The 12183-nt window shown below is 40.6% G+C and overlaps 1 protein-coding gene across 1 annotated transcript; it reads left to right on the top strand.

The window, feature by feature from the left end:
- Positions 1–1324: 1324 nt before the first annotated feature.
- otpa (orthopedia homeobox a) lies at positions 1325–10854 on the top strand (the record flags this gene model as incomplete). Its single annotated transcript, XM_080742819.1, has 3 exons — positions 1325–1361; positions 2408–2922; positions 10312–10854. The coding sequence occupies 3 exons, from the start codon at positions 1325–1327 to the stop codon at positions 10852–10854; spliced, it is 1095 nt and encodes a 364-aa protein (XP_080598945.1).
- Positions 10855–12183: the final 1329 nt, after the last annotated feature.

Raw genomic sequence — 12183 nt, 5'->3', positions numbered from 1 at the left:
CCAGATGATTAACTTAATGTGCAACATTGTTTTCTCCCTCAACAAACCAACATACAGTTTAAGTGTATAGAGGGTGTCTGCACATTTATAAATTGACGATTTAAGGACTTTTTATAATACCTCGAAAATGAGAAATGAAACACTGGCCAAATGGTCAAATATTGGAGGCAGAAATGGTTAAAATAACAGATCTACATGCTCACAACTAAAATGGGTCCAAACAATTTATATTATTTAGTCACTTGTCTCTTGTTATTAATAGCCTACTCTTCATTGGTTCAATATAAAACAGAAAACTCCCTTTCAATTTAGACTAATTGAAACAAAAATGAAAACATATAGCACAAAAAAAACGCAGATCTACAAGTACAAGGTCACAAGGCATTGCATCGTGATGCAGTGTCAATAACCAGTGTGAGTTTTGTAGATCGGGTATCTTTGCTTGCTGGACTTGTGTGTGTGATAGGCTACTGCATGATGTATGATGAAAGCATTCATTAAATATTTAGTTGAAGATACGAGCTTTCTTGTCCGACACCATTTTGACACCAACAACTGAATGAAATCACAGAATGTTGAACTTGAGGATCTTTTTTTATACAACATCCAAAGCTTCAGTGTATTTTATTAATCATTGACATTCAGTCACTTTATTATGTGTTGATGTGAGTAGATTTTAACCTGTTTAAAAACTCATCAAAAACACAAAAAGCTGCAATTAAACAAAATAACGCTTTTTATACCTCTCTCTCTCTCTCTCTCTCTCTCTCTCTCTCTCTCTCTCTCCTTTTTCTCCACGTCTCTTTTTTCTCTCCATTCTCTCTCCACACGTTAAATCGTGTTATTTTATCGGCTGTGATTTAGAGAAGAAATCAAAGCCAATTAAACGTGAACGAGCAGGAATGAGAAAAAGAGGGCTTGATCGTATACGTGCATGCGTGCGTGCGTGCGTGCTTGCGCGCGCGTGCGTGTGTGTGTGTGCGAGCGCGAGAGAGAGAGAGAGAGAGAGAGTGTGGAGACGGTGACATTTGATTGGCTGGCCGGCTCACCTCTCTCTCCTCCCCCCATCTTGCCCTCTGATTGGCTGTGGCTTGGCAGAAAGGACCACCGTTTGGCTCCCCGACTCGAAGCCCCGCCCCCTGCCTTTGTAAAGTCCATTATAATGCAAGGAACCTCCTTTTTTAAGCACAAACCGAATTTGCTTTCATTTAGGGTCTCGTATATTAGATATAAATATATTCCTTAAATAGGTTAAAGTTATAGAGGGGTTTTTTATTTATTTATTTATATATTTTTTTTCTCCCGGAGGTCTTAGCGGCTCGCTATGCTCTCTCACGCCGACCTCCTGGACGCTCGGCTCGGTGAGTTGTCGGCTCCGAACTCCGCTCTTCAACTCTACTGTAAGCCAACACTCTCTCTCTCGCCCTGGCGGAGAGCCTTTAATATCATTCTTTATTAATGTTATATAAAAACCTTTTTTTAGATTTAGATTAGAGATCAAAGCGCTGCTGCAGAGAAAAATTGACAATTTAGTTCATAGCTTTTTAGATTGTCTTTGATGATGTTAGCAGTGCGATGCCGCAAATGAAACTTATTTAATTCATTGGCAAAGTAATTATTTTATCGTTTTATTATATTAGGGCGTAATTTGATTTAATTTCGTTTCTGTTGGTGGAATGTCGATTTGATTTAGGATTGGATTGAATTAAGTTGTGTTTAAATGACAGATTAGATAAACTGCATGCTTTGCTTGTTTGGGTCTTTTTATGGTGCTTTAATAAGAAGCATTTATCCACAGTGTCATTTAGATTTAGCCTAGAATTAAGACTGCTTTCATTTTACGCATGTGTTCATTTCGAGAGCTATATTCTGCTATTTGGATGAAATATTTTTCCACCTTGTTTTTATCATAATGTAAACCTATGTTTTCTATGTGCTTGTAATAACGGCATTTATCTAGAGATTTAGTCTAGATTCAAGACTGCTTTCATTTTACACGTGTTCATTTGGAGAGCTATATTCTGCTATTTGGAATTTATGTCGTGGAATGGATGAAATATTTTTCCACCTTGTTTTTATCATAATGTAAACCTATGTTTTCTATGTGCTTGTAATAACGGCATTTATCTATAGATTTAGTCTATAGATTTAAGACTACTGCTTTCATTGTACGCATGTTCATTTTGGAGAGCTATATTTTGATATTTGGATGAAATATTTCTCCACCTTGTTTTTATCATAATGTAAACCTATGTTTTCTCATGCCAATAAGCTCCTTTAAATTGAACTGAAATGCAATCAAACAATGCTTTAACCAACTTGTTAATTGTTTTAATATAAATGACACAGGAACGCTTGTCTCTTTAATCTTCACGCAGACCTTTGGTTCCTTTGCTTTCTCCTCCAGGGATGAAAGATGCCGCCGCGGAGCTCCTCGGCCACCGGCAAGAGGTGTTGAAATGCCGGCTGGGGGGAGCGGCGGACCCCCTGAGCGGCCCTGCGGACCCCCTGGGTGGCCCCGGCGGCCCGGGGGGTCCCGGAGGAGGAGGGAACGGTGGGCCCGGTGGACCCGGAGATGGAGGAGGTGGAGGTGGGGTGGAGGGGACTACCATGCTGCCCGGGGTGGATCATGAGATGAACGGCGGACCCCCTAGCAGCGGCAAGGACCACCAGGAGAAGCAGCAGAATAACAACACCAATAATAATAATAATAGTAATCATAACAGTAACCAGAGTGGAGGTGGAGGTGGGGGGTCCGCGGCGGGGCAGAGTCAGACCCAGAAGCAGAAGCGGCACAGGACGCGCTTCACCCCGGCGCAGCTCAACGAGCTGGAGCGCAGCTTCGCCAAGACCCACTACCCTGATATCTTTATGCGGGAGGAGCTGGCGCTGCGGGTCGGCCTCACGGAGAGCAGAGTGCAGGTAGGGACCGGTGGAGGGATGGATGGATGGATGGAGGGATGGCATTTTGTTTATTCGTTTTACAATTTATAATGTAGCAGATGATCTTAATCCAGAGCGATTTGCAGTAAGCAAGGTAATAACATCAATACATCAAATGCATATAGAAATAGTAATCTTAGAAAAAGAACGTATAGGTAGACCAACTAAGCATCTAATCAGTACATATCGAAAATAGCAGACCTCCAAGCTCACAACGCGTCGTAGCGTTACGCGATGTTTGGTACTTATTCATGGTCTGGAGAGGGTAATTTTTACAGACGGATAAATAGTACAGGTAGGCCTACAGACCCGTTTATGGCTCAGGGATGGGTCGTTTTATAAAACGCCCTCCGTACGAACGAATAGGATGTTTTGCCTACTTGAACATAGTGAAACAAAAACAGGAGATTTTTTTTAAAAGTATAATACAATGTAGACCTACAGTTATTCCTTGAACGGTTTAGACTAATACCTGCACATATTGTATTGATTCAGGAACAATTAATGAGTGTATCTTTCCATCCAAACTATATTCAGCTTGTTGGAGTGGAAAGTGCTATTTAGTCTGCGCTCTTACGTGGGTGGATGGATGGATGGATGGATGGATGGATGGATGGATTGATTGCACATTTTATTTTATTCGTTTTGTTTTGTTTTGTTTAGTAGCCTACCATTAAGACGTGCATGATTCGAAGAAGACATTCTGAGGGCTTGGAAGTTGGAGCGAAAAGTGACGCGATGTCATATTGTTTTGTGTACAGGACAGCTTTTCATTGATTGTAATAATTTAGCTAAATACCACCTTAAAACAAGTATATTGTAAAATACATTAATTGAAGCCTATAATCTGTGTTAAAGTATAGATTGTTTAAACATATTTGTTTTAATTAAATAATGGTAATCAATGGAAAGCTGTGCTGTAAAAAATAAATAACGCAACGCTTATAAGCTATGTTCTCACACGCTTGATAAATTATTGGATCCCCCCCCCCCCCAAAATATTAAAAATATCAGATCTGCTATTTTTTAATTGCCAGCTTGACTGATTGAATATAATAAGGTATTAAAGATTTATAAAAAAAATCACTTTAGAAATGTGTAGATACCCTTAAAACTGTATGTTGGCTTATACTGTTGAGTGAGAAAACAATGTTTTCACTTTTCTTTTTATAATAATAATAATAATTATTTATAGCATTAAGACATGTCACTTTGGAACACATATCAGCATTTATATTTTTTTCTCAGAACGATTTTAAATAGTATTCCAAAAACGATCCCGTTGATTTTTAATAGGATTCGTCTAAACTATTGGAGCGTAAAATAAATTCTATTTCAGCGCAGTTGAATTGATTTATTAGCCTATTATAGGCCTGTATTCTGTTGCTTAAGGTTGATGGCTTATTTTACTGCGTCATCATGATAGAAAGGCTCAAGGCTTACTGAGGTTCAAGCAGGGATTGGATTCAGCTTTCCTCTCAACGATAATATTCTAAACAAACATGCTTTATGAATGTGGAAGCGTTCTGTTAATCCAAGCTAAAACAATATCCTCAAAATAACAAGCACATTAACTGATATCTAAATTCTTCAGTCAATACCTCATATTTTAAATGAATATAATGCTTTTCAAAGTAAACGACGTTGCTTTACATACGTGCAAAGCAACATTTGACCAGATCAAATAAAATGTGCACTCGGAAATAATAATCAAATAGCCATGGGAAAAGACATAGCCTGTTCCAGTTGCCTTAAACGTTGGTATTTGTAGCTTGGTGAAAATATAACTATGATAACATTTAGCATTTTATTCATCTAGCTGAGGGGTTCCTAAACTTCTTTGTCTCAGGGCACCCCATAAATATATAAATATTGTTTTAATCCGAGGCACCCCTACATTATAATTTTCACTCGCAGCACCTTATATTTATAGCATATGGTCGTTGTCGGGTGGAAACCTTGTATGTCCAAAACCGTTCGTTTTGTATTTATCATCTATAAAATGTACTAAACTAGTGAAAACAGCAGATCTACAAGCACGATCTACAAGCAAGATGCTTGTAGATCGGCTGTTTTCACTAGTTTTGTGCGACAGTCTTGTATGATGAAGCAGGGCTTTGCTTTAACAAAAGACGTACACATTTGAAACTTGGAGATACGAGGTTTCTGCCCGACAGTGATGATATTTTAGTGATTATGCTGCGAGGAAAACGTTGAGATAATAACCATTTTGGTTAGAACTGACTGAAAATAACTTTGTTAATTTTTTTCAAGTGTCCAAATAAATTCCAAATATTATCACATGATCTCGCGGCACCCCAGGGTGCCCCGTCACCCACTTTGAAAACCCCTGATCTAGCCTATATATATAGCTCTTATTGTACTATTTAAATTCTAAGTTATCAAATATCCTGTTTCGATAAAACATAATTGCGTGATTTTAAAACGACCGTCGCCCGATTTCAGCGCGGCTGCGCTTTGAACTCTGCGAACGCCTTTTTTTGTTTTCACTAATGATTAAATATTTATACAAAGGATCATCGCAGCGGTAATGAAGTGTGATTTGAAATAGAAAATCCAATAACTGCAATGCATGCACGAATACAATTACAATACACTAATATTATGCTAATTAACGAGTAACATTAATTCAGTGTGTGATACACATATAACACGCTCTAAATGATCATATCTCAATAAATATAGACCATATAGGCCAAAGAAGATATTTTATCTCAAAAATAATGTACTGATACATTATAACTGTGGGCTAAATAAAGCGTCACCAAATTACACCTAATCTTTGGTCTTTTCTTTTCTTTTTAGTTTTATTTTACCACCGTCAAGACAATCCTATTTGTTGATATTATTTTTTGTATTATTATTATCACTATTAGTAGTTGTAGTAGTAGTAGGCTAGTATTAGCCTATTAATATTAGCCTATTATTAATAACAACAACCATTGTTATTTATTTGTTTGCTATTTTCTATAGGGCTTAAGTAAGTCTAATGAGAACTTCTCAAGAGTTAAGACTTATTTAGGCCTAGAATTATTGAATGCTTTCACCATCGAAAAATAGCAGATATACAAGCTCGCTGCGTGAAAATGTGAGCAAATCTGTGAGCAAATCTTTGTATTTTCAAAGTGAACGTTTGTACATTTTGCTTCTGGGTGGTCCCTGGAACTAGATATTTTGAGATGGGGGTCCGTGGCCAAATACATATCATTTTGGGGGTCCTTCGCATGAAAAGGTTTGAGCACCACTGACATAGTAGTCTCTCAAGAACAGACTAACTGAGCTCCAGTTAAGTGAAAAGGACCTTTTCTTTCTTTGACGATGGCTGGCCAGATTGCTGACATAGAAACAAGGGTTTTAAAAAAAATCTTAGAAGGATTCAAAAGACACTTATAGAATCGGTTAAAAATTCTAATTTTCACGATTTTTCGAAAACAGATCTACAAGCTTGTGGGCCTAAAGGAGGCTTTTCACATTCTATTCAGTTCCATTTTGATCCGAGTTGGCTCTGTGTGCCGTGCTTCGCTTTTTCCCCGTCTCACACAATCTCTTCATAAAAAATACATAAAAAATAAAATAGCCGATCTACAAGCTCACAATGCATAAAAGCACGATGGTTCGTGAGCTTGTATTTCGTTTTACAAAGGCTCAAGGCATTGAGCTTGTAGACCAGCTATTCTTTGGTCTATAAAACGTTCCCCCCAGAATGATGATGGATGGTGCTATGCTGCGTCGGGCGTTCCTCGCGCGTAATGGCCGGTGCGTAATGGACACATAACCTGGCAACCATCTCCACATGCTGTGGCATTATCATCTATTATCATTATGATTGGATCTTTATTATCATCAATTATCATTATGATTGGATCTTTATTATCATCTATTATCATTATGATTTGGATCTTTATTATCCCGCGTGCAATCATGTCCTTTATGTTGCATGGCTTCATTAGGAAATCCACTCATCCCCCCAAAGAAAAAGATACAATAAAATGATAGCACCTTGCTCTAAAAGCCTCGAATCAACGGCGACTGCATTGTTAAATAATATGTAGGCTGTTGTTTTATGGGTAAAATAGACATAAAACTATACCGATCTACAAATGCACACTGCACCTACAAATGTAGCCTATATTGCACGGTAGGCCTACACGTAGGCCTATACACAGCCAAACTGCACGCTTTTTTGGACACACCGACCCAAAGGCCAAATTAGCCTTCTTGATATTGGGGGGATGATTAACTTAATGTGCAACATTGTTTTCTCTCTCAACAGTAAACAAGCCAACATAACATTTAAGTGTATAGAGGGTATCTGCACATTTCTAAAGTGACAATTTAAGGACTGTTCAATACCTCTAAAATGACAAATTAAACATTGGCCAATTTGTCAATATTATTAGAGGCGGAAATTGTGAAAATAGCAGATCTACATGCTTGCGAGGTGTTGTGAGCATATAGATCTGCTATTTTCACAATATAGAACCGTGTTATACAAAATGTAATGCCTCAACTCTTGGTGCTCGTCAGGGTGTTGGGAGTCCCCAGTTAAAATATGATTATTTTGGGGGTCCCGACCTGACAAGGTTGAGAACAAATGCATGATATTTGAGGCGTCTTGTGATGGTTTTATAATGACGCACGCACAGGGCAGGGTGTTGCTGTAAGCCTTTATGAGGAGATGCTATCATCATCATATCCTCAGTTCTCATCTTCTCCATGCCTTATTAAAGCTGCAGGGTAGAAGACATCGCAGGAGTCGCTCGCTCGTGAAATCTAACGCTGGCCCATAATCATTGTTGTTGCATGGATCAATTCCGTCCCGATAGTTATAGCTTATAGAGCTCTGTGTGCTATTTACATAAAACTACACTTAGTGGAAATGATGCTCATCTGTAATTACCACAATGAGGCCTACCAAAGGCCTATCTGAGATAGGCCTTTGAGGGGCTGGACTAGAGTCCATTGGCCAGTGGTTCTCAACCTTTTCAGGCCGCGCGCACCAGAATAATCATATTTTAACTGGGGACCCCCCAAAATACTCATGTTTTAACTCAGTGGTGACCCCCCAAAACAATCATATTTTAACTGGGAACCCCCCCAAATAATCATATTTTAACTGGGGACCCCCCAAAATAATAATGTTTTAACTCAATAGGGACCCCCCAAAATAATCAGGTTTTAACTGGGGACCCCCCAAATAATCATATTTTAACTGGGGACCCCCAAAATAATCATGTTTTAACTCAGTGGGGACCCCCAAAATAATCATGTTTTAACTCAGTGGGGACCCCCCAAAAGAATCATGTTTTAACTGGGGACCCCCAAAAGAATCATGTTTTAACTGGGGACCCCCAAAAGAATCATGTTTTAACTGGGGACCCCCTAAATAATAATATTTTAACTGGGGACCCCCCACCCTGACGAGCACTAAGAGTTGAGATTTTGTATAACACGGTTCTGTTTTAAAATAGCAGATCTACATGCATGAGGCGGTGTGAGCATGATGTAGATCTGCCATTTTCAAAATTTCTGCCTCTAATATTTATTATTATTATTTGGACAATGTTTGTAATTTTAGAGGTATTACAAAGTCCTTAAATTGTCACTTTAGAAATGTGCAGATACACTTAAACTTTATGTTGGTTTATTTACTGTTGAGTGAGAAAACAATGTTGCACATTAAGCTAATCATCTGGGGACCCCCCGAAAGTAATCTGGGGACCCCCTGGGGGTTGCAGAGAACCACTGGTCTAGGAGGCTACACACTGCATGCAGCGCCGGTAGGATGATATATCTGAGGATGTCGGGATGGAAAACCTCGTATCTCTGTTGTTTTGTTCGTAAACGAAAGCCTTCATGCTTCATGACAAAGACAGTGCAAATATAGCAGATCTATTTCAAGCTTTTGTAAATCTGCTATTTTCACGGTTTTATGTACTTTTGTACAAATGATAATAATTAAAAAATAAAAGGTTTTTGGACATCATACAAGCTTATAGTTTCCACCTGACAGCGACATTACGTCTTCATGTTGGAGGCTTTCTCTGAACTGCTGCAGACCTCCTGTCTTTTATAGGATAGGCCTGTTATAGGAGGAAAACACTATTTATTTGGTTGATCTCAAACGCATTCTAATCTGCTATAAGGAGCGTTCTATTTATGAATGATTGGATTCTCAAGGAACGTTGTTGTAGGCTTTGTGATCAAATCTGATGTGCATTACAGCGGTATATACAGTATATAGGCCTACAGTGTAGGCTATAGGCTATTGTGGACGGTTGCATATAAACAATGTTCTGCCATTGGTGTGTGTGTGTGTGTGTGTGTGTGTGTGTGTGTGTGTGCGCGCGTGCGTGCATGCGTGCGTGCGTGCGTGCGTGCGTGCGTGCGTGCGTGTGTGTGCGTGTGCGCGTGCGTGTGTGTGTGTGTGTGTGTGATTGATTGATTGAATACTTTATTAGAAGTTTGCATAGAAAAAGGTACAGTTTCATGACGGTACAGTTCACTGGTACAAGGTCAACTAAATGGAGATCCTAGGAAAGCACTTGGCTTATTTCCACTGGAAACCATTGAAGTATCTCATATAACATTGAATGACAGACGAATAGAACACAGTACTATGCAGTAGATATAGTAAAAAAAAAAGTAAATAAAAATAAAATAATCAGAGACTAAAAAACAGTGCAAAAATATATATACAGTAGGTAAATACAAAGAAGGGTCAGGGTAGGACTGGGCTATGTTTGTTATTGCCAGTTGCAAACGGCTGCCGCCTGTAAGTGGTTTTTCATGGCGATTTTAAAGGATGCTAGTGATCCACACTCCTTTATGGCCTTCGGTAAGGCGTTCCGCATTTTGGTGGTATAGCAATGAGTAAACTGCCTTGGATAAAGGCGCTATATATAAATGCACCACCATTTAACAGTGTACAAGAGCAAGGTAGGTACATCAAAGAAAGGGACAGTCAATGCAAAAATCAGTGTTAATTGTGGCACGTTTGCCAAGTTTAGCTGCACTTGAAAAAACATTCCAGGCTGCCATATCCAGCCCAAGAAACCGTAGAAACCTGTGTAAAAAACTGACAAAAGTCTTTTTTTTTTTTTTTTTTTTTCAGACATTGTGAAAATAGCCGATCTACATGCTCACAACGCCTCGCTGCGCAAGGCGTTGTGAGCATGTAGATCTGCTATTTTCACAATAGAACCGTGTGATCCAAAATGTAATGCCTCTTTTCCATGAGGACTCCCATCTTTGCCATACCCTAGCTTTGGCTTTATTGACGCCACTGGGTGAACGATCTCTAATGTTTATTTTCTTAACATGTTTATTCCCCCCCCCCCCCTCCAGGTGTGGTTCCAGAACCGCCGTGCCAAGTGGAAGAAGCGCAAGAAGAGCAGCAACGTGTTCCGCTCCCCGGGCACGCTGCTGCCCACGCACCACGGCCTGGCCCAGTTCCCCGGCGCCATGGGCCCCGACGGCCTCTGCTCCTTCCACACCAACGACTCGCACCACCACCGCTGGGGCGCCGTCAACGTCAACGTGTCGCAGCTGGGGCTGGGGCCCCCGGGGGCCCTGGTGGGCCGGGCCCAGCAGGCCCAGGCCCAGGCCATGGCCCAGGCCCAGGCGCTGTCGCAGTGCAGCCTGGGCCCCCCGGGGCCCCCCGGCAGCTCCATGGCGCTGTCCAACATGTCGTCCAACGGCGGCGGTCTCTACCAGCCCGGCTTCCCCGGCATGGTGGGCTCGGCGGGGGCGGGCGGCGGCGGGCACGGGAACGGCGGCGTTTCGCCGCAGCTGTGCAACTCGCCGGACAGTGACATGTGGCGCGGCACTAGTATCGCCTCGCTGCGCCGCAAGGCACTGGAGCACACGGTCTCCATGAGCTTCACCTAGCCTAGCCATGTAGCTAACATGACCAGAATAACAAACTGCTCAGCAAACCTGACTAAAATAAATGGCCGGGTTTCCCAAAGCGATTTTTAGCCCATCGTAGCTCACGCATGGTCGTAGAGACCAAGCCCCGACCGTCATGTTCCTGTGTTTACATGGGTTCGGGCAGAGCGACTTATTTAACCTCCTACAACTACACCAACATTCAGATTTCACAAACAAAGTGCTTAAAGGATAACTTTGTTTTTTTACAACAAGGGTTCATATTTTAGATTGTAATTAGAGAAAAGAAAAAGTGAGTGTTAAAATGTTTTCATTTGCTTCGTTCTATTGTTTTATTGCGTTTACCGTGCTAAAATGTGGGGCATGCGTACGCATGGGGGCATGCGTACAAGTGGCTAAATATGTCTTTTTAGACACAATAAGCCAGCAGTTTCTTTATTGCTATTTACAGTAACACTTCTAACCCCTATAAGTCACATCCAACCATGAAAGGTTGCGTTGTATCTTGGGAATGGGCTTATTCTGTGTAAAATGGCATATTTAGCCACTTGTACGCATGCCCCCAACCACTGAAATAAGAATCTCTAAAACAATAGAAAGAAGTAAATGAAATAATTTTAACACTCATCTTTTATATTCTTTAATTACAATCTGAAATATGAACCCTTGTTGTAAAAAACTAATGTTGTCCTTTAATAAAGTCTCACACCTGTCTAAATAAGGTACGGCTTTCTATAATTACCCGCATCCTACGTTTTCTTTAATAAGAAGCCTTTTTATCTGATCACTGTCTGTTTATCTCAATGGGCTTGGTGCACATGGGGAACGCCAGGAAATACATGGGAAAACAGAACGCGATCGGATAAAAAGGCTTCTTATTAAAGAACACGGAGGATACGGGTAATTATAGAATGCCGTACCGTATTTAGACAGGAGTGAGACTTTATTAAGCACTTTGTGAAATCTTAATGTTGGTGTAGTTGTAGGGGGCTAAATAAGTCGCTCTGCCCCAACCCATGTAAACACGGGAACATGACGGTCGGAGCTTGGTCTCTACGACCATGCGTGAGCTACGATGGGATAAACTCGCTTTGGGAAACTCGGCCAATAACTACAGAACTATACTGGAAACAGCCTGCGGAAAACCTGACGACATTACATGACCAGAGAACTATTCATCATTTACTATGTGTACCGGAGACAACTGGAGGAGCACGCGTGACCACACTTTAAAAAACAACTCTTTGAGTTCAAGACGCTATTTCTGAATGAAACGGACCGGAGTTGCAACTGTAGCCCAGCCCAGTGTTTCTCAACCTTTTTTTTCTG

Source organism: Nannobrachium achirus, assembly GCF_963921795.1.
Source record: "Nannobrachium achirus genome assembly, chromosome: 15".
NCBI lineage: Eukaryota > Metazoa > Chordata > Actinopteri > Myctophiformes > Myctophidae > Nannobrachium > Nannobrachium achirus.
Note: the sequence above shows the minus strand (reverse complement) of the source record. Positions and strands in the feature narration are given on the sequence as shown.